The 25,083-nt window shown below is 43.9% G+C and overlaps 1 protein-coding gene across 4 annotated transcripts in view; it reads right to left on the reverse strand.

Moving 5' to 3' along the window:
* Me2 (malic enzyme 2) overlaps positions 1-19,924 on the reverse strand; it is a 50,924-nt gene extending 31,000 nt beyond the window's left edge. Inside the window, exons 1-5 of one of the 4 annotated variants that reach the window (XM_031366008.1) lie at positions 14,382-14,502; positions 9,661-9,778; positions 5,732-5,865; positions 2,135-2,284; positions 432-507 (exon numbers count right to left, since the gene is read on the reverse strand). In XM_031366008.1, the coding sequence (XP_031221868.1) occupies positions 432-507; positions 2,135-2,284; positions 5,732-5,865; positions 9,661-9,768 (468 nt within the window). In that variant the 5' untranslated portion in view covers positions 9,769-9,778; positions 14,382-14,502. Of the gene's footprint in view, positions 1-431; positions 508-2,134; positions 2,285-5,731; positions 5,866-9,660; positions 9,779-11,991; positions 12,188-12,689; positions 12,714-14,381; positions 14,503-19,800 lie in introns of those variants that run through there. The other 3 variants (XM_031366009.1, XM_031366007.1, XM_031366006.1) reach the window with 3 other exon arrangements.
* Positions 19,925-25,083: the final 5,159 nt, after the last annotated feature.

Here is a 25,083-nt window from a genome sequence, read left to right on the forward strand (position 1 = left end):
AGCGCGAGCACATTAACTACTACCCAGGACTTAAGTCATCTCCTTTCCTTCTTTGAGACAGGGTCTCATGGATCCCAGGATGGCCTTACTCAAGCTTCTGACCTCCTCCTTTCCCTGCTGAGGGATTAAGTGTATTGTGAGGATTAGGTCTGCACCAGCACACCTGGTGGAACATCTGATTTTCTCTACCAGGAAAGTAAAGTGCCCAGGCTCGCCTTGTGCACTAGTCTCAACTTCTTTCTCAGGGCCAAGCGCTGTCCCCTGACCCACCTCAGAAGGATGCTCGCAGCATCTCCTTAGACACAAAGCACACATTTGCACAGACATCATGTAAATAAGCAGAGCAACAAGGGGAGCTTGTCCTTGGCAATTGAGAGTTGACTTACAAGGAGAGAGGAGGCATTGTGAGAGGGAGGGTGTGCTCTTAGTACCTTAACATGATTTTCTGGCCAGTTATCCACAATTGATCTAACATGACCTCTGTCTGAGATTGAAATAAACAATCCCCTGCAATAGAACAAAAACACCTTTGCATTTCATGACAGTTTTTTGGGTTTTTTCCTATGTTTCTGTCCATAATTGGGATACTTAGATATTTCAATAAAAATCAAGATATGGTTTAATTTCCAAGCACTGATTTATTTCCAAACATTTCAACTCTTTCAAATGATAATTACGTTGCTTACAGAACAGCTATAGCAAAGATTATTGTTAACTAATGTGATTAATATCCCCAAAGAGAAATGTGTCCACATTATAACCACCTAAGTGGAAAATAAAGTAAATATTCTTACATTGGGTACAATGGATTAATGGTATGATCCAAAGCTCTGCCCCATAATGTCTCATCTCCTGTCAGTCCTCATCCTCGGGACGGTGCATGCTGAAGTCACAGCAGGGACTCTCTGAACTCCACCTGGGCCCACGCCTGCCTGACTGACTCAGGCACCCCGAGGGCGAGGGCTGAGCAGGGTGTTTCCAGGTTCCTTTACTCCTTTTGTTGTTTTTTGGTTTTTTGTTTTTTTTCTAGACAGGGATTCTCTATATAGCCCTGGCTGTTCTAGAACTCACTCTGTAGACCAGGCTGACCTTGAACTCAGAAATCTGCCTGCCTCTGCCTCCCAAGTGCTGGGATTGAAGGCGTGCGCCACCACTGCCCGGCTGCTTTACTCCTGTAACCTGAGCTGAGAAACACTCTAATAAGAGCGCACAGGTGTGCTAGGCTACCTTTGGAGATGGTTTACATACTGTGGTGACAGCACCAGAGAGTTAGGTGAAACAGTGTGTCTCACTGTCTGCCAGGAGCACCTGCCACATGAGAGCACATAAGAAGGTGCTCACTAACTTCAGCTGCTAGAGCTTCCTCATGGAATCTTGGGGGTGGGGAGGAGTCGCCAGGGGTCAGTCTTTTAAATAACTCAACGGGAGCATCTTATGCACTCTGAAGTTGAGAGGAGCCTTCAGATGAGATTCGGGGGCTGAGAGCCACTTTCAGCCCTGTCTGAATGCCTACACTGATTATCAATGCACGAGCTGGCCATGGAAAAAACAAGGGTTAAGGTAATCAATAGATTAGAAGGGGCAGAAAAATTGAAAAATAGTCTTAGATCCAAGCACATCATTCCCAATGGTGTTCAATGGGATCATTCGCCCTTGGCTGACAAGCAGTCATGTGCTTACTCAAGGGCCTGAGCCAGAGGCCCAGGCAGTAACTCTTCCTACTAAAATGTTTGATAAAGTTACAACAGTCTGAATTTTAAAATTCATGAAAGCTAATTTTTCTTTTAAAGGGGAGGAAGAGAAGCATCAGAAATTAAAGCTGATAAATGAGAAGCCAATCCCAATTTGGCAAACTACCAAAAGGCTTAACAGTAATTCTGGTGCTAATACACAACTCCTCTAATAATGGCAGTAACTAGTAGGAGCTGGTTAAGTGAATGGCTTCTACAAAAACAATAGATATGGACACGTTGACTTTTTATTAATATCTTTTAATACAAATTAGGCTTCTATGAGGCAAGAAACATGGCTGGATAATATCCCCCAACACACAGAAATCTAATTAGATGTCACAGAATGATTTTTTTTCTTACACCATAATCAAAATATATTTGTATTTAAAAATAAGTCTTACTTAGGTCTCCTAAAGATGTGCCCATATTGACGACAGGCAAGACCAACTGTTGGTGTGTACACAATTGGCATCAGACTTTCAATATCATCTTGCAGTATTCTATAAAACAGTTTCTCGTTTCTTTCTTGGACGCCCATTATATAGATGTATCTGAAATTAAGCACAGCAAATCACATCCAAGTTAGCCTGAATCACACTGAAAATGTTGACTTTTGAAAGCTAACCTAAATGTTTAAAACTGAGCTCACAGGCACACTCATGCACACATACCCCTCACAAACGAAACCATACCAAAACCCTAAGTTATAATTCTGAAACAATCAGAAGTAAAAATTAGCAAGACCCAGACGTCCTTAAATGGTGCATGATAACAAGAGCCTGGAAATGCTAAGGAGCCAGCAGCAGGGAGACAGTGACATGAAGAAACTAATGCAAGTGCCGACTCCACACGTGCGGCCCTGGAGTTCCGTACGAAAGGGTTGAGAATCCAACTGTGGTTTACGCATTCTTCCATACATGGAGCAGAAGCAACACCGAGACAGGACGAGTCAAACTGGAGGCCATCTTAATTTCTTCTCCTACCTTTCTCCGACTACAATCCAATGTAGATCACGGAGGCCTAAAGCATACAACTGCATGTGTCCTTCAAATACGGCCATTTCTTCTCCCCACATCCAGTCTACACCACGACCTAGTCTGTATACAGCCCTCCTTCCTTGCTCCAATCTGCCTCGTGTCCTCTATACTGACTTATGCTTAACTCTTACCTTGGAGCCCGTGCATCTCATAGCCTCGGAACAGTCCCTTACTCATGTTTCTTAATGTAGCTCAGAGGCCAGTCCCTTCTCTTATCCCTCCACTTCCACACTTAACTTTCCTGTGTTCTGCTCCCATACTACCCTATGATTTCTTGTGTATTCAACTTTACACTCCTTTTATACTTTTTTTTTTAAAAAATTCTAAACTGGCTCACCATAAGGAAGTGATTATTGGTAAAGGAGAGGATATATGTGTAGGCTATATGCAAATGTTCTCGCTCATGCTGGGCAGCTACAGTGAGCCACAGCTTCCAGGTAGCCACTCAACCGAGGGGTCAGAAGTTTGCTCTGAAGCGGCCTGGGCTGCTGAGCCGTGTCTGGTAGGCTGGGTGTACCACACACACATTCACCTCACTCTGTCTTAGGCTAAGACTTTGGTATGTCTATATTTTATTGGATGAATATATAAGTAAACCATTTATGCCAATGAACTGCATTGCTCCTAGGGACAAAGATGACATAAATAGGTAGAATAAAATAAAGAAAAGATTTCTCCTCACTGTAGGGACATAACCAAAAGCCATCGGGCTATAAAATGGAAAAAGCAGCTGATCCATTAGGCATGGGAGGGGAAACTTGGCCAATCCTGGGCCTCCTCAGGCGGCCACTCTCACCTTTACTCACACTTCTGTTTGCCTCACCGTGATCTTGCTCTTACCTAGGGCTGACAGCTGCCCTGAACTCCACACTGACCACAGCCTGCCTGTTTCCCTGAATTAGTCGCCATTAGACTCGCTATTCATGGCCTCACTTCCTAATGTTTTCAACTCCCTACCTCCTTCAGCATGTCCATGGCTCCCACTTTACCTGGCTACAGCCCATCTACCACTGTGAATCTTGGGGTTCTGTCTCTGAGCAATCCCTCAGCATCTGCTTACAGCTGCACACGTCTCTACCACTCCACAACCCTACCAGAGTGTGTGTCCCCATCCCCAATCTCACACTCAACTTCTTACAAGCAGGCTTAATTTCACTTTACAGTGAGAATCCTGGGTCAATGCCAACACCTGACCGGACACTACAGTTCTCCTTTTCTGTAGAAAAAAAAAAAAACAAAACCAAAACCCACTGCTGTTACACAACAGCATAGCAAATGAGATCCTTCCACAAGGCCTCCAGGGGTGGCTCTCACTACATAGCCTAGGCTCGTTCTCAACTTCTGATCCTGGTCCTTCTGCCTCAGTTTCTCAAGTGCTGCCACATGTGAGAGGTATGTGTCATGGACCACAGTGCCAGGGTTGCTCTTTTCTAAGCTGTCGCTGAGGGGCTCTACTTCACAACCGAGTGTCTCTTCCTGACTAAGAAGGTGTTCTCGGTTTGCCCTTAGACCTTTTCACATTTTATCTGGGGCGTTCACATTCGGGCTCATACAGAAAACCCAAGTCACCAGGCACGCGTTCAGAGCCGTTGCTGGTACACCTACCCTTAACATCCGTATTCATTTCCCTCTGGATTAATGGAGCCTTTCTACCTCTGCACTTGAGCCTACGCCTTCCTCTGGAAACTTTCCATGGCAGTAGTCTCTCGGGAGTCTCTCCTGTGCAACTATGAACATGTTCACCGTCTCCCTCCAGTGAGCCGATTTAAGCAGAGGTCCACAAGTTTTATAGTCCACTGTCTTTCTCCCTTCCCACTCGAATCTCTTCAGGGTAGCTTACATTTCTCCTGCCCACCCACGCCTCAATGCAACTGTCCTGTCCTAGCACATCACCGACACTACTCTCACAGGTCAGCAATGTCTACATTTACCCCAACAGATAGTCAGTCCTGAACTCTGACTGCGCTCCCAACCTGCCCTTCCTTGTCCTTTCTCATCCTGATGCTTTGTTAACAACACACTTTAAACTTTAGTTCAGATATCATGACCTTCAGGAAGTTTTACCTGATTCCTCAAGTTGGGCCACATGCCTCTCATGCTTTCAGAATAGATTCCACATTAATCTACACTGTGTCATCTACACATGTGTCGATTCCACACGTGCAGAAATCTACACTGCAGTCCAGATAGAACACAGTCATAGCTTAGCTATCCGCAGCTGAACACTTGGGAGGCACGGCTATGTGCTATTCACTGGGTTAGCCACTGGGCTATCAAGAGGGCAGGTCAGTTGTCAACAGATGGAACCTATTTGTAAAAGATTATTCCCTCACTATTTGATGTCCCATACAACCTCAAAAATGTATGGTCTCAGGGCTGGAACGATGGCTCAGTGGTTAAGAGCACTGACTGCTCTTCCAGAGGACCTGAGTTCCAATTCCCAGCAACCACATGGTGGCTCACAATCATCTGTAATGGGATCCAATGCTCTCTCCTGGAGTGTCTAAAGACAGTGACACTGTACTCATATAAATAAATAAATAAACAAATAAATAAATAAATAAATCTTTTTAAAAAATGTACAGTCTCTACTAGCAGATATTGCCACTTATCCCTGGATTCCATCTATTAGCAGAATGTCACACACAAAGTGGGAGATCAATGAAAGCCGTGGAATAAAATGTGAGCAAAGCGATGATACGTTTCCAATGTTCTAATCACACACAGAATGTGAATGCAAGTCGTTATTACTAGCACAAAACTTACTCTGGCCAAATTCTACCACAGTGATCCCTGGCAAGCACATCCTGAAGTGACCAGGACACGAGCGTCACAGGAGGAAAGCGACATAAGCACAGCGTCACTGTGTGACATCACCACGTGAGTGCATACATCTTGTGCCGTCATCACGCCATGATTCTAAAATAAGACTGCCAATATAAAAAGTCAATCAATTCTTACTTCTCCAACGGGTTAGTCATTTTTTTCAAGTTTTTCTTGAACCGTAAGGCTTGGATATCCTGCGTCTCTATTTTAGGAGGCAAAAGGCCTTGAAGACCAAGCATCTGTCGTTCTTGTAATGTAAACGCCATCCCCTAAAAACAGAAATAAAGAATTAAAGTTAGTAGTAACTACAGCAGCAGTAGCACTGTCCTTTCAAATACAATTCAAGGGCAAATTCTGAAAAGTAAAAGACACTTTCCAGGCATTTCAAAATGCTCTGAGATTGGTGACATCGCATACTGATGGGTATTTGTCAAGAGCGCCTCTCACAGAGAAATGTGATCTACTGTAAGACCTGGACAACAGCCTAAGGTATCCACCCTTAGGTCTTGTTTGTTTGTTTTTTGTTTTTGTTTTTGTTTTTTGTTTTTTTTTGATATAGAGTCTCTGCATACCCCTGGAACTTGTTCTATAAACCAGACAGACCTCGAACTGAAGAGATCTGCCTGCCTCTTCATCTCTGGTGCTAGAATTAAAGGCATGCACACCACCTTGGCTACACTTAAATACTTAACGCACACATTTGTAATTAAGCAATTTGACCTGTGCATAGCCATTCCGGAGACGTATCGGGATAGCCAGGGAAGGCAGAGGTACATGGCAGGCAGAACATGGCAGGCAGAGGTACATGGCAGGCAGAACATGGCAGTTCTAGAAGTGCTCCCTGCATCTCTTGGCTCTCATAAGCTAGATAAGTCCACCTCTAAGCAATGAGGGATCTACGCTATATCCATACCATGAAGACTTCAGAGTTGCCGATCGAAGCACACTGTTAACCTATTTATGCTTAAAAAACATTCATAAAACCTTCTATCATATACAGATGCATGCAACACATAAATGAAACCAACAATAAACAGCTAAAAATTAGTCTATGTCAGAACATTCCCATTTCCAGTTTTTAGCTGTGGGATAAATTATATTAAAATAAGCCCAGCAAAAATGCTTGGGTATAGATTTCTAAAAATCTTTCCTCCATAAAAGGGGTGAGAGCATTAGCCAAATGATCAGAATCAACTTTTTTTCTTAGTTCTGGAAAATAACTAAAGGCTTACAACAATCAAGGAGCATTTAACCGAGAAAAGCGGCTGGACTTGGTTTCAGGCAACTGCTTGAAACACTGCATAATGCCCAGAGAAAACAAAAAGCTAACTGGAAAGCTGAACAGGAAAAAGCTTAGATAATAAAATACCTATTGGAGTGAGGCACTGAAAAGCTCTGACGTGTCTGGGGGAAGACAACATCCTGGAAAGACTCGAAAGAGCTAGAAGCAAACCTACAAGCTATGTGAGCAGGAGCCACACGCTGGGTCTCAGTGGTACAGGCATGTGAGCAGGAGCCACACGCTGGGTCTCAGTGGTACAGGCACGTGAGCAGGAGCCACACGCTGGGTCTCAGTGGTGCAGGCATGTGAGCAGGGGCCACACGCTGGGTCTCAGTGGTACAGGCATGTGAGCAGGGGCTACACGCTGGGTCTCAGTGGTACAGGCACGTGAGCAGGGGCCACACATTGGGTCTCAGTGGTGCAGGCATGCACACACCATGTAACAGAGCCCTTAGGAAAGGGGGCATGCGAGACTAAATGGTTCTAGCTCCCGTCATTTAAGGCTTTGCCTAATCATTAGCTGACCTCCAAACTAGCCAGAAACTTCATTAGATACACATAACAAGAATACGTAGTTAAATGTTACTACAAAGTAGAACTTGAGACATAGCTCAGTGATAGAGGCTTGCTTAGCATGCATGTACAAGGCCCAGAGTTTGAGGCCCATGCTGGGATTGGAAGACAAAGAGAAAGAAAGAAAAGAGAGAAAAAGAAACATCTATCAGTCTAAGAAGCAGGGTATAGTTTACTAAAGAGATGGGTCAGCAGGTGAGAAGGCTTGCTGCTCTCCAGAGAACTCGAGTTCAACTCCTAGCACCCACATCAGGAGACTCACAACCACTGTAACAGCTCCGAGGATTCTGACACCATTACCTCTGCAAGCACCTACACACACATGCTTAGACAGACAGACAGACAGACACACACACACACACACACACACACACCGAGGATTCTGACACCATTGCCTCTGCAAGCACCTACACACACATGCACAGACAGACAGACAGACAGACACACACACACACACACACACACACAGTAAATAAGTAAAATAAGTAAACCCAACAGATTCACAAAATGGCTGCTGTAAGACATTTAAAAAGATACAAAGTAGAGAACGGTATTGCCCCAAAGAAATAGGAAATAAAAAGATATAAACTCATGGAAACATGGTCTACAGGAAAAAACTGGCACTGCCATAGGAACAGGGGCTAAAAGCTGCTGCCAGGTTTCAGTGAAGAAGGACTCTCCCATCTGTGCTGGTGTTCAGCTCTGGCTGGCTTTGTAATGTATGTGGGTGTTGGATCTGGGGTCTCCAAACATGCTATGGTGGCACTCTTCCATTACACTACGGCTCTGGTCCCAAACTGGAAATGAGTTATAGGTTAAAGAGCAAGTGATATTTGGAGTCAAAAGAAAAGTAAGAAGGGATCTCCCTCACTAAGCTTCCTTTAACTGGTGGCCTGTGCAATTCTCTGGTCAAGCATGCTAACCAGAGGAGCACAACACCTAACTTTCTTTTGCAGGCCTGAAAATCCTATAAACATGTTATACTAAGCAGCTCCTATTTTGTTTCAATAATAATGATAATAATAATAATAATATCAATAATAATGATAATAATAATAATAATAACAATATAAAAAACAGGTTGGCAATTTTTTTTATGGCAAGTCTTTTAAAAATAGATCACACCTTTAATCTCAAAGCCTCACTTCCCAAAAGAAGTACTTCATACATCGTGATAACCTCTATGTGTCATCTCACAAGCTTTTTCTAAGAAATATCTTTTCAGAATTATATTTTAATAATGTTTTGTGTATATACTTCCGTAGAGTTGCATTTTATCAATGTCGTTTTTTGTGGGGCTGAGTAATGAATCCAGGAACATGGTAGCATACACTCCACCACTAAGCTATTCCCCAACCATCACTGCCAGACACTTAACCCCATGCCAGGCACTACTCAGAGCACGTCAAAACCCATTTCATTCCCTCCATTTGAAGCATCAACGTGCGGGAGTTATCGCTCTGCTATTGTTTTCAGAATACATGAGATGAGTTGCCAAGAGAGATTATTCAGATGCCAGGGTCATACAGTAAATAAAGCTCCAAGCTTTGGGTCAAAACCCAAAGTCTGGCCCTATTCATCCTGTTTAGTATTTAATATGATTACTAAATACTGAGCAGGATTCGCCTACTGAGTCCAGCTTACAGAAAGATGAAGGCATGCCTGGCTGGATCATGTATTGATGACTTCTGTCCTACTAGTGATAATCTAAAAGTCAAGGCAATTTCTCCTTTGTAGCATTTGCTGAATTAATGGCCAAAAAAACATATGCAGTGACTTGTGTCCAAAACAATGGGTATGAGCTGGAAGGTCAGTAAGGGTTTCATTTCACAGTCTTACCCAATCAACCAAAGGCCTAATCATCCCGGGGTGAGTCCCTGATCCAAGCCAGGGCAATCCACCTAACCCTCTTGCCAAAGGTCCTGGCCATAGCACCCCTCTGAGGCGTTGACACTATTGCTGCTTTACTGCACTCACCTAGCACTTGGGAAGCAGTCACGCCCTTTCTGGTAGTCAAGGCTATGAAGAGTAAGACTTAGAAGGTATGAAACGGCCCAGTGAAAAGATTCGGCCTGCATACAACAGGCAACTCTCCCCCAAAGGCCTCGGTTACACAGCTCCAGAGCCACTGATTGCAAGACTTTCAAGACTGACCGGTCTAAAAGCACAGCCTTAACCAGGAAGACGAACCATTGTTGACGTTACTAACCTTGTTTGTTCTTGGATTCAACATGAGCGGCTTGCCTTTCTCCCTCACGTGCACTCGGCGGCAGGACAAAGTGCGAGGAGCAGCAACAGCTCTTAACCGGGAAAACATCTTCTCTCTCCTGGAGAACAACACAATGGGAGTAAGCACCACGCCATGCCACACCCTAAGCATTTACAAAAGCAGATGTGGACGCTCACTGCATAGTGAAAAATGCTTCAGTTTAAAGGCATCACTAAGAGACACTTACCAGCTGTGTGGCCCACCCACGTACTTTATGCAAGTACGTGGTAGTGTAATGGTTTGTCTATGCTCAGCCCAGAGAGTTGCACTATTAGCAGGTGTGGCCCTGTTGGACTAGGTGAGGCCTTGTTGGAGTAGGTTTGTCACTGAGGGTGTGGGCTTTAAGACCCTCATCCTATCTCTTGTTCTCTTACTCTTGCTTCTCTCTTGCTCTTCCTCTCCCCTGCCCCTACCCATCTCTCCACATGCTCATAGCCATGGCCACTTCTCTACTCTCTGTGTCTGCCCTTCTCCGTCTCTACTACCCTCTTAACTCCCTTCCCTATGTCCTGAATAAACTCTATTCTATACTAAAAAACAAAACAAAACAAAACAAAATGGCCCTTATCCTAGCTGCCTGGAAGCCAGTCTTCTGCTAGCAGCCTTCAGATGAAGACGTAGAACTCTCAGCTCCTCCTGCACCATGCTTGCCTGGACACTGCCATGTTCCTGCCTTGATGATAATGGACTGAACCTCTGAACCCGTAAGCCAGCCCCAACTAAACTAAAGGTTGCCTTGGTCATGGTGTCTGTTCACAGCAGTAAAACCCTAACTAAGGCAGGTGGAGAGATGGGAGAGAGAAAAGTGGGGTGGTTTCAGCGCTGTGAAGAGAGGTGGAACTGGAGACTCGAGGGTGGAAAGGAACAGCCTCATGTCAGAAGCTTCCCCTGTCACCTGTGTGGAGGGCCATGTCTGGATCTGAGGCCAGACAGTAGTCCGTATCAATACCCATGGCCCATATTACCACCGAAGGTCCCATGGACGCTGGTCCCTACTGCCCAGGATCATGTTGACATCCAAGGGTCGTGCAAAGCTGGCCTGGCCCCTCAAAGGCTGTAGCACTTGGGAAAGCGGGCCCTATATCTGTCCTGAGCAGCCCAGTAGAGCTGACCCTGGAGGTGTGGGTGCTGGTGAGCCACTGGAGGGCATGAGAGCTGGCCCCATCAGGGCAGTACTAGAGAACCCTCCCTGGTAGTGTGAGGAAGAACTGGGGGGCCGAACAACTCAGCTTCCACCCAGGCCCAGATGCAGGGCTTTGAGTTGGCTCACCCCAACATCTACCCCATTTATGCATTTATGTACTATTGGAGTTCACTAAGAGGCCACTTCTACAGATCCAAAGCTGCAGAATCTCCATGACACAGGGCAACAACAAGATATTTGAGAAGAGTCCCCATGAGGATCTAGTATGGATAGTGTAGAAGCCAGAGGCCTTGAACTAGACCAAGGACTCAATGCAATAAATGGTTGCAAGCAAAGATGTATACACATACACACACACACACACACACACACACACACAGATTGACACACTACAGCATCCACAAGGAGGTTTTTGTTTTCATTTTTTAATTTCCTTTTTGGGTGGTGGTGGTGGGGTTACAAGGACCAAAGGACCTGGAAGCTGAGTGGGATTAGGGTGCATAATGTGAAACTCACAAAGACTCAGTGAATAAAAGGCATCCCTGAGAGAGCTGACAGACAGGGCGCTGTTCTACTGACGGTAGACATTTATAGTTCCTGACCTTGGTAACTGAGCTACATTTCACCGTCAACGTGACTGAAATTAGAATCACCCAGAAGACACACGTCTAGGTGTCTGTGAGCCCATTTCCAGAAAGATTCAGTGGGAAAGCCCTACCCTTCCTGGGTGACACCGTGGCAGGGGCTAGGGTCCTAAACCAGCCTCGCCCCGAAAAAGGTGTCTAAAGATGAAAGCAGCCTCCATCTCGCTCGGCTCCCTTGGCCCCGTCACAAGCTCCCCCTGCTGTCTCGAACTCTGCCATGTTTCCCTGCCACAATGGTCCTTACCCTCTCCTTGTAAGTTTCTTTGGTCAGGCTTTGATCACAGCAACAAAAAAAGAAAATATACAGTAACCACAAGTACCATATTCCACTTTGAATGCATGTTACAAAGTTACAGGTGGAGAAGGTATGATACATGTGTAAAATACATCTTCTGAAATTACTTCAAATAAGAAATGTAAATAGTAGTGTCAAGCGCGCCGGCAAATGCTGAAATAACCAATGATTCTATGGTAAGACCTTACGGAAGGTTGAGATGGCACTGCAAACAAAGCTGGAATTATGAAGTTACATGGACAGCTCCTGTTTGTCAGTATGGTGATCTTATGCAAAGTCTTTTTGCCTCTCCACTTCTCTTTTCAAGCTTCCTACCACAGGAAGATCCTTTGCCAAGCAGAAGTTCAAAGCCGACGGAGTGCTTAACTACACAATAAAACAAAAACACAGCTTGACCAACTTAAAAAAAGTTTCCCTAAATAACAACCATAAAATAAAGTAAAGCTCTGTTCCAGCTTTCACAGATGTTACAGAGACAGTAGGGCGTTCTTGGATTTTCTTTCCTCCCAGTTTTTGGTTTCTCCTCCTGCTTCCCATGGGAGATGATCCCAAAACAACAGGAATTCTCTAGTGAAGAAAAATATGTACCACACTTTTAAGTTTTACCATCAAAGACGACACTGGCTTCCCAGTGTCTCAAGACAATACTGTTTTATTGGCAAAGCAATAAATACTGTTTTATGGTATTCAGTGTAGGTTGGCAATCAAAGATACTTTTTTAAAAGCAACAAGCTATGCATGGCCTGTTCATACACGGTCCTTAACCTGAGAAAGGGTTTCATATTTTTATAGCATTACAGCACATACATGCAAAATACAAACACAGAACACAAAGAAGACACATGTGGCTCAGAAGGCCTGAACTCTCCACTCATTGGTTCCTTACCTAGAAAAGGCTGCTGGCCCCTACTGCAGAGGCTACAGATCATGTCATTTGGAGGACAGAAAATCTTCCACCTGAGGCTGGAGAGATGGCTTGGTGGTTAAGAGCACTGAATACTCCTCCAGAGGACCTGGGTTCAATTCCCAGCACACACGTGGCAGCTCACAACTCTCTGCAACTCCAAGATCGGACATCCTCATACAAACGCAGGAAGGCACAGTGCGCATAAAATAAAAATAAACTAGTAAAAAAAAGAAGGAAAGAAAATCTCCCACACCTTTTCCTAGCACACTCGCCCCATCGGCCTGGAAGGCAGCAGCACTTCTGAATTATTTCTACAAATATTTCAATCCAGAGATCAGCAAATTCAAAAAAAGGTTAGTTTTCAAAGTAAGGTAGATCACTTAGTCCTGGATGCTGAAATACTGAACTTTTTTTAAAAAAAAAAAAAAAAAAAAAAAAGAGCCAGGCGGTGGTGGCGCATGCCTTTAATCCCAGCACTTGGGAGGCAGAGGTAGGTGGATTTCTGAGTCGAGGCCAGCCTGGTCTACAAAGTGAGTTCCGGGACAGCCAGGACTATACAGAGAACCCCTGCCTCGAAAAACCAAAAAGAAAAAGAAAAAAAAAGAAAAAGAAAGGATTTATTTATTTATTTACTTAATGTCTATGTGTACACTGTAGCTGTCTTCAGACACACCAGAAGAGGGCATCTGATCCCATTACAGATAGTTGTGAGCCACCATGTGGTTGCTGGGAATTGAACTCAGGACCGCTGAAAGAGCAGTCAGTGCTCTTAACTGCTGAGCCATCTCAATACTGCACATTTTAAAGTAACTCTTTTGAAGCCGTTTTCTGCCTTGAACCAGAAACTGAAAGAAAGGTGGAATACAGTATCCCCAGGGCATCTGCATAAGGCCTACAGGCCCCACCAACACACTGCCATCCTGTGGGGCAATGCAGGTGCTCCAGTAAGGTAGAGCTCAAGGCTTGTAACAATGTTTCACCTGCTATACATAGCCATAGATACAAGTAACTTTAAAACAAAGTATAAAAGGGAATGTAGAGAAAAGAACCAGTGAATGAGGTTTTCTTCTTGAAGAAAGTGAAAAGTCATTGTACAGAAAATGCCAAGACACACAGGAACTTGGTCAACTGTGGGGAAAAAATTTAAGCCCAGAAAAGAGGCAGTGGTGAGAAGAGAAAAATGGATGATGGAGAGAGAGCTAATAATCAAAATCTTCATAAACAATCAAAATCTTCATAAACGACCCATTCAGTCCCTCAAAGACCATCTACAATCCAATTCCCGGCCACATGGCGGTGGTTTCTTTTAAGCGAGAATAACTGGCAAAAGTCTTTAGATGGAAGCAGAGTTCCGTGTTTAGTGAAGATCGTACACATATAACCGAACAACACACTGAAAACAAATTTTTACTTCACATAATTTTTTATCATTCCTAAAATTTTAATTTTATTTATACATGACCTGAATATCTCTAAAGATACCTAAGTTTACTGTCTGAAGATCACAAAGCTTGGAGATCCAATAGCCAAATAGCCTCATTTCTTCAGATTTAAATTTACTTTTCATGTACACATTAGAAACTGAAGACACAACATTAAGAGAACAGTGAGATTTCTTGTTTTCCCTCCGTGCAGCGCCCCACTCCTCTAGAAACAAGTACTATAACTTACTTCTTATCCTATAGAACAACTAGGGAACAAAACTGTGTATTTATTTATAAAAACGCCTTATTCTCCTTCCACATTTAAGGCACCAATTCTATGATGATGAAGCATCTTTCTTCTATAAATTACAACAAATGACTGAGCAGATGGATATAAGGACTTACTCCAATACAAACAATTCTACAGCAGACAGCAGGGACGCCCTAAGATTCCATTCAACTGTGATATCACACAGACACAGTGCCAACCAACAGGTCACAGACCCATGCTCAAGTACACTGTCACCTGTCCTTCTCAACAAACAGCTTCCTGAAGGGTTTAGTTTGTAGAATGTTCCATAGTACTCAGAGGAAGGCTTATTATGTTTACCGTTTAATTGTAAGACCTACGAAGGCTGCAGATGAACAGCAAGGTGGAGAGTGTGGAGGGCAAAGTTCAGAGACGTAGGATACACAGCCTTCCCTGCTCTACCATGCGCTTGGCAACTCAGAAGAGCATGAACCCTTCCAAGTCAGGAGGTTTTACAGAGCTTAATGCCCAGCCCCACCTTTCGCAGAGGTCATGGGTAAGGCTGAATGCCCCAGACCTCTAGTCCCTGCAGTGCCCAGTTCTATCCTAGAGCTCTCCAGGAACTCCACCCAGTTACCTCATTAGCATAAAATGGTGTGATCAAAAAGTCTTACCAAGAACAACAGGTGACATTCCTGTCACTCAAGAAATGCCAAGAATTGTAGCTCTCAGCTAAGAACAGGACAAATACATATCATATTCATAGAATATGTAAATGTGACCCTGGTTTTTTGTTTCTTTCTTTCTTTTGATCTTTAAAATAACTACTATAATTCTACACATATATGTAATATGTTCTGGTAACACATGCACACATCCCTTCTCATCCTTTTCCCATCCCATGACCTCTACAAGTCCCCCTCTGACTATCATGTCTTTTGGAGAGGGAGTTGTTTTGTTTTGTGATCTTTCCCCCCTCTTTTTTGAGGAGTAGGGTTGCACTTTGTACCCTCCCAAAATCAAGTAAATCTTTCTGCCTAAAGCAAAAGATTATAGATAACTTAAACCATAGCCTTAAAGTTAACTATGCCCTCATTAGTGGATTTACATACTTAAGCAGATTTTCCTTGAATCACACCTACAGTTCCACCTACCTTAAACTTGATTTATTGGAAACCATGACAGCTCAATGACAGGAACTGGCATGCACTATTTCACCCTGCATAGCAGTTACTGTCTGGATTTCTGGTGGCTTTCCCTTCATGTTCCAAACTATAGCCTTTGAAACTTTGGATAGATCCACTTGGCTCTTCAAATTTTATGTAGTTATTTCCTTTCCCTCTTAATCCCATTCTTCCAAATAAAATTACTACTTAAACAATTTCCCTGTCCTAAATTCTCATCTTTAGTGTTCTGTTTCTTTTCTTTGAGACAAGTCTCAGCTGTCAGACCTCAAGCTTCCAATCTCCTGGCCTCCACCTTAAAGGCGTGCTACACCTGACTAGATCTCCTGCTGTGGCAGATGGCAAACCCAAGGAATCCTGCAAACTAGGCAAGCATTCTACCAACTCTACTACATCCCCAGCCCTAATTACCTGTCTCTGATGGCACTTTTTCCATTTTATTTGTCCATACATCTACTTGAACTTTCCTTATATCTGCTTGTTCATATTTTATAACTTAAAATTCTGGTCTCGTTACATATTCTTAAGACCTTTTCAGGGCCCTTCCAAATCATTCAAATGTCTCTAGTACTAAGATAACAAATTTTGGTTTCTTTCCTGGCGTACTTTTTATCAGAGGTCATTTTCTTTTGAAAATAGCAGACATCTTTGACCACGAGCCACTATGTTTTATGCCAACTTTTGGAAGCTACTGCAAGTTTGCGTCAGTGAGATCCAGGGTATACAGCCTAAAACCAGTTCTTAAATGAGTTCATATTCTAAACAGATGCATATCTCCAAACCCAGATTCAGGTGAGCTGAAGGTACATCAGCTGTCAAGCCACTGGCAAATCTTGGAGACAGAAATGAGATGGTCACCATCTGAAAAGGCTATCTACCCACTAGAGACCAGAGCCTTTCACACTATTCACAAAACAGAGGTTGTGACTTGGTGTAATGAGCAAGTTTGGCAGTTAGAGACCTGAACTTGAGTGTGGACTTGGAAAAATACAAGCTTAGCATGAGCAGTCACTCTGGAGATCCAAAATGGCCTTTGAATTGGCATTTGGGGTTAGTCACCTTTTTCACTGGCCTGTGACCACCTAAGGAGAAACTAGGACGACATAATAGCATTGTTCATAATATTAAATGTATTCTTTGTTTTTATGTTATTGTTTATGACCTTCCCTTTCTGGTGGTAAAACCCTATCTTTTAGGACAGGATAGGGACAGTGGACTTTTCAGGGAGTTTTGTTGCTGTCTTAAAGACACTGTTTTGCTATGTTCCAAAAGGTTGGTCTTAAAGTCACTAAGAGAACAGGTGGGTCTCAAAATCACAGCAGCCCTCCTGCCTCCCAAACGGCAGGATTTCTAGTCATCTTTAAGAGGGGTCTTAACTTAAAGAAACATTGGCAATCTCATGCCAATCTCATTTGGCCAGTCCCAAATATCTACATATATCTTAACAACATATTTCTACATATATACTTAACAACAACAAAAAACTATTATTGAAGTTTAATCTAGGAACCAACTGCTCCATTTGAACATTCATTTTTCTGCTTCAATGAATAAACTGCTCCCTTCACGGTCATGAGAACCCGAGTTCAAATCCCCAACAATCTCATATAAAAAGTGCCAGGGGCTAGGGGATTGAGACAACAGTTCTTGTTCGAGGGGAGGCCTGCTAGCCAATCTAGACACAGGTCAACCGGGGGATTAGTGAAGGATCGCATCTCAGAAAATAAGATGGAGAAGTGACTGAGGTGGATGGCTGTGGCCTTCATACTCAGTGCTCACAGATACAACACACACACAAAGAAAGGGAAACCCAGTTGTCAAGCTCACAGAGTGGCACAGTATGTGCACACATGGTATTGTGATCTTGTTACAAGTTTCACTGCCTGACTTGAAGGTTTTTCCAATAAAAAGAACGGCCGGTCCTTCAGCAAGCTCCACAGTCAAACTGCCTGGACTTAAACCCTTGGTTTGCCACTTGCTGTAGCCACTACTTGGTAGTTAAGTCACACCCTCCCTGAGTTTCAGTTCTCGGAGGCTCACAACAGGAACTACTCAAAGGGTTTCCTTTACTCCCTGAAGATTTAAATTAAGATAGTTTAAATTTAAATTAGATCCAAAATTTTTATTGCAGTGCTGTATAAATGTTCCTTATTAAGGATTACAACCGCTGCTGGCTAACCTGGACAGAAGTTGCATTCTAAATGCCAGGGAATTTCTGCATTAACCTTTTTTTAATGATTAAATTAAGAGGCTATGAGGATAACCAAGACTAACACTTGAAATACCTCATTCTCTGTCTAGGTCAGGAAGGAGAATATGAACAGCACAGAGATCCAGACAACAAGAAATACTAAACAGTATCTACAGAAATAATGTGATCTTCACTTAGAAATTTGTAAACATTGATCAGTTTCAGCCATATGAGCATATTTCAGCCATAAGTAAACTAGTTAACTTTCAATAACATAATTAAGCCAAATATAACGCTGAGCCCAAATTTTGTTCCCTAAGATTAACAGATTTTAATGTTCTCTTTGTGTCTCAAATATGGCTAGTCTGTTTCCCAATGAGTTATAATTTTCATTTAACATAATATAAAAAAATTAATACACGTAAGAATTTCAAAAATGGCATTAAAAAAATTAGGCATAAATAGAATCACGAAGCTTTTAATTTAACAATGACAGAGCCTGTAAAATGAGTAGGTATGGAGGCTCAGGTGTGTAAGGCTTGGGAATCCAGGCAAGAGTGACTTCCAGGCTAGCCTGGGCGATGTCTGACCCTGTCTAAAAATCAACCAACTAACTAAAAACACAACGACCCTGCAATGGTGAGTCATTTATGACTTTGAAATGCACTTTTCATAAGTATACTAAACTCCTTATAAGGATGTGACTCAGCTGCTTCTTCGTTAGCAGCTTGAGGAGAACGAATGGAAACCTCGTAGTAAAGCAAGGTCCAGCAAGCCTAATGATGAAAAGGCATTATCTCATCATTTCTGGCCTCTGTGTCTAACTTTCATAACTTCATAAAAGAGCCAGGCTCGGCTTGCAAACCAAGGCTCAGACCGGATTTCTTAGAAGTCCAGTATTAAAAAGTTAAATTGTTTTCTTGAATTTCTGAAAACCATGTAGCAGGTATCTAGCCAGCCAATTATAGCGGTCATACACAAGACACGTGTACTTTTTACTTTATTCGGGAGATGTGACCGACTGTTTCTCCTCTAACTCCAGAATATTTGGAAACTAAAAATAAAACATTAGTTTGCAATCCCTTAACAACATAAACAGTGCTTAAGGCGTATGCATGGTTAAGAGTGCGACTATGAAGTCGGCTTAAATCCAGTCCTTTAGTACTTAAAGACTCTGGTCTTGAAATGTTAGTTAACCTTCTGAAGCATTTGCTGGGAGACAACAGCACTGACCTGAGAGGGTTATTCTCGAGACAACCTGTTCAGAGAATAGTGCCCAGACCATTTCTAACAACAGTGCTGCTATGGCTACTAACAATTCCTACACCAGCAGAAATAACAACGATGTTAACTGCTTTGCTTAGAAGTGATTGCCACAAGCAATTATGAGGATAATTCCAGGGATCCAACGTTACTAAGGTGCACTTCGGCTGAGGTCAGTTCTTTTGATCATGCTTCTCACCACAAACAATACTCATTTTCTAGAATGATCGTCAGTACCAAAATAAATAAATGAATAAAACAAGTCGAACCTAAAGCCACAAACGCAACACCTGACTCTGGGTTGGTTATGAAAAGCCTTGAGTCACCTGCCAATCCCAGTGCACAGATGCCATTTCATAAGAATGGACAGAGCCACGCCAATCCTGGAACTTTCTAGCCTGCAACAACTCTTTCTTTTAAAATAAGGAACACACACATGCACACATCCCAACTCCTGTGCCTCCCTGGGCTCGGTTGAGAAACAAAAGCTTGCTAAAGAGGGTTTGAACCACAAAATAAGCCTCTGCCTAGAGCAGAGGGAGAGGAGACTTGGGATGCTCGAGGGCTGGGAGCCACCTGGCTGGAGTCCTAGGAGGAAAGAGGGGCGTCCTGGCACCAGCGAGCCCGGAACCGCCGAGAGAGCTGCACCCCTCCCCTCCGCCCCGCTGTCCATCAGCCAGGCCGGCCGCACGCGCGAACACAAGCGGTGTGCGCGGTTCCCGGAGCGGAAAGGCCCGGGGCCACCCCATCGCGCCAGGCCGCCCGCTCTGCGCCTTACCGGACGCCCGGCCCGTGCCAGGTGGTGCAGCAAGCAGTGAGGCCGCGGCGCTACAGCCGGAGATGCTCGGCCCTGGCGCCGCCCTGCCGGCCTCCCTCGAGCTCCTGGCAGACCGGCGGCAGCTCCGGCTAACTCTGCGGGGGACCCGCCCCACACTCGCAGAGGTAGCGGAGAAAAGAGGCGCGGGCCTGCCAGGCTGACGGACAGGCACACGGGCCAATGGGAGGCTGGGGTCTGGCGCGGGGCGTGGCTCAGGCCTGGTTCCGCCCTCGGCTCGGTTCCTCTCCGCGGCACCTTCCTGCGCCGGGTTCCTGGGTGTTTTGAGGCCGCGTGCATCGGCTCACGTGCGACCCCGGCGGTGGGAGGAGAGACGTGCTTCGGGGGAGCCGGGGAGCACTCGGCTCCCAGGCTGACTTATCCCGGTCACCGGCCAGGTCCGCAGGGCGTTCACGCGAGAAGACGTTGTGCGCAGGCGCGGCCCCCCAGTCCAGCAGACAGGAGGTGATGGTGGTGTGGGCTCTCGTGAGGGAAGAAGCGCACTACACAGGAGAATGGAGAGTAGAGACCACAAGAAACGCAAGCTCCGTCGCTCTTGGAGCGCCGTATTTTTCTGATTAGTATTTATTGGTGTGCATAGATCTCCTGTAAAATTCTGTGCCGTCGTCCGTGGCTGCTGGCCCAGTTACTGACCTACCGGGAATTTACTAATCACTAATTTACTAATCACTAATGGAGCCACCGTCGACGTAAATAGACAGTGTTCTTGGGAAAGTGCTGCAGGAGTTCATCTTCCGCATCCTTGAAAGCAGCAGGGAACCCACACTCGCACAGCCCTTCCCACATCTGTTCCCACTCTCAGCTAGGATCTTGGAGAATATTTGTTTGTTTCAGAAACTGTAATCGCTAGGAATTATTCACTGTAATGGAATCTATATACACATAAAGGATAGAAATTGTGTGTGTGTGTGTTTTAAAGATAAAAGGGTAAATAAGAGGCAACAATGAGTAAGAAAATGAAAGGAGATAGAAATGAGTAGGAAAAGTTTAAGAAGACAGAAAAACGAATTGTTCCCCTCAAAGCAGTCACACTGCTCTGAACGTTTTAAGGGCGGGGCACGTGAGGAAAGACTGCAATTAGATGACCAAGGATAGGCATGTCTGCTATAGTCCCCACCGCAGTAAAGAGGAAGTATAAATAAGTGTGGCCTGACATAACCCTGCCTGCCAGAAACTCAAGGTGTGGCCGGCTGAACGATGGAAGCTATGGATCCGTCAGTGAAGTTCCGTTGTCCTCCTCGACGGTCTGCCCTGTGTTAGGATTATTTCAGGTCGAAGGGTTGCAAAGAGCTGTCACAATAGAATTAATTTTGCTTGAGGTCAATAGAGTCCTTATTGAATGCAGTGTCTGCTAATGTCAAGAAGACAAGCGCCCATTTGCCTGATGTACTCTGGCTTGCAGGTTTTCCCAAGAGCTTGGTCAAATGCCTTCCAGTGAAACTGTAAATGATTTGTTACTATACAAACAAGCTAGTCTTTTTGCTATTCTCCTCTTCCTCTGTTCCTCACCCCCACCGCTACCCCCTACACACACACACACACACACACACACACACACACACACACACACCACTCAATCTTGGAAAGGGCCGGGCATGGAGTATGAAGTGGTGATGGGGAATTAGCCAGACACAGGTCACCAGTGAATACAGGGTGGGCCTGGTTTAAAAATGTGCCACCCAGCTGTATTGCATGGCATCGATCACAGTGTCATAAGGATGAAGGCCTGATCTGAAGAATCCTGAGAGTCTGAAGAGCTGGAGCTTCTCACCTGTTCTGTGTACACAAACATACTGAAGAAAAGTGACTTAATCCTTAGAACCCTCATTTCTGTAGACAAGAATTACATTGAAGGCTCTAATCCTTGAGATAATAAAGTGGGCTCATCACTTTGTAACTGACAAATCATGAAACATATACAAGCTCTAGAAAATTCTGTACTCTTGAATTTACTGTTTAGCAAATACCTACTTATTCAGTGTTGCTAGCAAGCAATTTTATCCTCAAATGGTACTAGTTTTGATTTTATAGTAGTTGAAGCAAAACAATAAGATAACTTATTAATATTTGCATTTATTTATGAGTCTGGAAGGCATAGGCACGTACATTGGAGGTCAGAGGACAACCCATGGGAGTCAGGTCTTTCCTTCCACAATGAGGAATTGAGCTCATTAGGTTTTGCTTTTACCACTCTAATTAAGCTTGTTCTTAAAGATGGCTGCAGGCCCATACTGGCCACAACTGCTTTTTAACTTTTTCTACTCTTGTAACCATCTTAATTACAAAACATAGGTGAGTTAAGGTTCTTAAGCTTGCGATCAGACTGCAAACTGCAGCCAATGAAACACTGTCAATTTTAACCATACTTTCTTAATTTCTTATGTAATATTAAGCCATAACCATAACTTTTAGAAAGTAAAACTCAATTTTAAACAATCTATACTCTTTAAAATCAATACCAAAAACATTACACTTACGTTACAAAGTTTTTTAAGTGTCTCCCTGCTTTTGAACTGTAGTTAGCAAGCCTGGGTCATTCTGAGATAACTTCTCAGAGCACACCAGGACTCTGGAAAATAAAATCATGGTGTTAACTGATAAGCTACATGGCACAGTGCCTTTTCCGTTCTCTTTCTAAAGTATCAGGTGATATTATTTTTTGGTAGGTTTTTAAATAATCCATTAAATGATTATCAGCTTGTCTCACTAGTCTTTTTGCCAGCCACTACCTCATTAGGCTTGGAGACCTCGACCTTCACCCTTGGCTCCTTTGTTGCACTCTGCCCATTCTTCCTCATTCCCAGTTGGGTCAGAGCTGACTTCAAGGCATCTCAAGGAAAACCAGTGCCCATTGAGTAAGTTTAGGGCTTCCTGTCTCGGCCTTTCAGTGTACTCTGCGCTTCCATCCGTTCTTACTGATTTCCTTTCAGATCAGAGGTTACTTCAAGACATCAGTTTCGACTTTAAGGCCAGAGGTTCTTAGACTAGGAGCATATGAAGATTTTTATTGTCTGGTACAAAGCCCATAATTTAAAGTATAGCTATTATATGATATTAAGCAGCTACTAAACAGCTGTTCTGAATTCTACCACTTGGTGTATGACCTGCAACTTAAGCCACAGTCTTTAGATTGTGCTAAGTGACTGTAAAACTCTAGCTGAAGTCATCTGTTGAGATTTCGGCCATCTTGGCTGATTCATGCCACGTGTACCTTTAATGCCACGTGTCCTGAGTTACCAGTTTCAAACTAGCTTTCAGTTGCCGATGTTACAACATTTTACCATACCCAATAACTTATAGGTCAATAATCATACAGAACATATTTACACCTTTAAGACTAGTTAGAAACCAAATGAAGATGCTACACAAATCTTATAAATTTAGATCAATCAAAGAATTTAGAACTTAAGCTTCTGACCCCTTTTTTAAAAACAGCTTTTCAGCAGGGCAACTTAGATCAGCCTTTGCTTTGTCTTTCAGTTTTGATCTCTCTATCTCCTATGCCATTTGTATAACTTAGAAATCTGCCTGTCTCTGCCTCCCGAGTGCTGGGATTAAAGGTATGGTGCACCACCACTACCTGGCCAGTTTCTCGTCTGGCTATTTTTCACCTGCTTCTAGAATGAGCAGAATTCCATCTTTATGGAACTGCTTCCTGAGGGATTTCTGCCATCTCCTCAGGTGTTCCACAGCCAGAACATGCAATTAGGTGCTGAATTTCCATCTCTTCACAGCTGCAGTATGGACAGTTCTCTGCACCACTGCTGATGACGTGTCTAGGCATGAATCTGACTGCCCCACGATACCAAGATTACTTGCCAATAACTGATAAACTTATCAATGGGCCTGTGGTCGAGAGCCTATTAATTGCCTGAAAAAAGGAAAAGAAAAAGAAAAGAAAGGAAAATAAGAGATAGCTTACCTGGCCAGAGCCACCACATTGAGTGCCAACTGTCATGGACTGGGTTCGTTGCGGGGACCTCTTGTTCGGCGGGATGAGAGTTCTGGTCAGGTGGGCGAGTGATAAACAGAGTTGACACAAAGAAGTATGGGATCTGAGTGTATTTCTCAAAAATGGCATGAGATTTTTACAGTCATTGTAAAAGAAAAATGAAAAACCTGGCAGCTCAGTAGTCGAGGTACATCTGAGGCCATCTAAAACACACTGGATCTAAAACAGCAGCCATCTCCTCTGGACTGGTGCAGCACCCCTGGGCTCCGAGTACGCTTGGACCACATGGGCCCGGCCGGAGTCCCGGGGGACTGCAGCTGCACCAGCCAGGAGGACAGAGGCTTGAAGCTCAAAGAATCTTGAGTCACGAATCTCGAATCTAGAATGCTCACTGCTGCACACTGTCACACACACACACACACACACACACACACACACACACACACACACTCTCGGCTCAAGGTCCCGCCCATCCTTAGTAAAATGCCCACTATGCTAATCTTCTGGGCTAGTAGAGACATGCCTTTCTTGCTAATTCCTAGAGTGGTTCAGCTGTAGTACATGACAGAGAATGAGGATATTAGTTAAACTTGCCCTGGGATTGTCAACGACCACTCAGCAAACTACAGTGCCCTATTCCCTTCATTATTTCCCTAACAATGCCAGGGGCCATTAGTCTGGATGGGTGACATCCTTGCGAAATTCCAGACCGAGAATCAGCTCAGCACCAATTAGGATTAGTTGGAACATTGTTGGGGCCCAGAAACATTGTTCAATTTAGTTTGGCTATAACAAAATATTTCTTAGGGCACCTTTATGCCTGAATAAAGCAAGCATGTAGATCTCTCCACAGACTTTAGCAGAGACCAATCTAGAACACATCAGAACTGGGAGATGTTAGCGACTGACCACCTCAGGAGACTGGCTCTCTGTGAAGCGTATGCCTCAGGTCTATGACCAGGTTTTCTTAGACCTGTCATGCAGACACAACTGAAGTAGACGAGTGCTGTGTGACACTACCCTCCTAGTCCTCACTAGCTAATACTTAAAAGGTGAAGATTTGTTCTATCTGGAGAGAGCTAGAGCACACTGGTTCATGTTTCAACAGACAAAGGAATCATACACATCTCTGCATCTCTAGGAATAATGCAGACAGATGGGCGTTTTCGTCGTCCATACAGATTCAACCTAGGGCTTCAGGCATACCAGACAACCATTCTGTTGCTGAACTGTATTCCTAGCCTTCTTTTTACTTTTTTTTACTCAAGACAGGC

Source organism: Mastomys coucha, unplaced genomic scaffold (genome assembly GCF_008632895.1).
Source record: "Mastomys coucha isolate ucsf_1 unplaced genomic scaffold, UCSF_Mcou_1 pScaffold13, whole genome shotgun sequence".
NCBI lineage: Eukaryota > Metazoa > Chordata > Mammalia > Rodentia > Muridae > Mastomys > Mastomys coucha.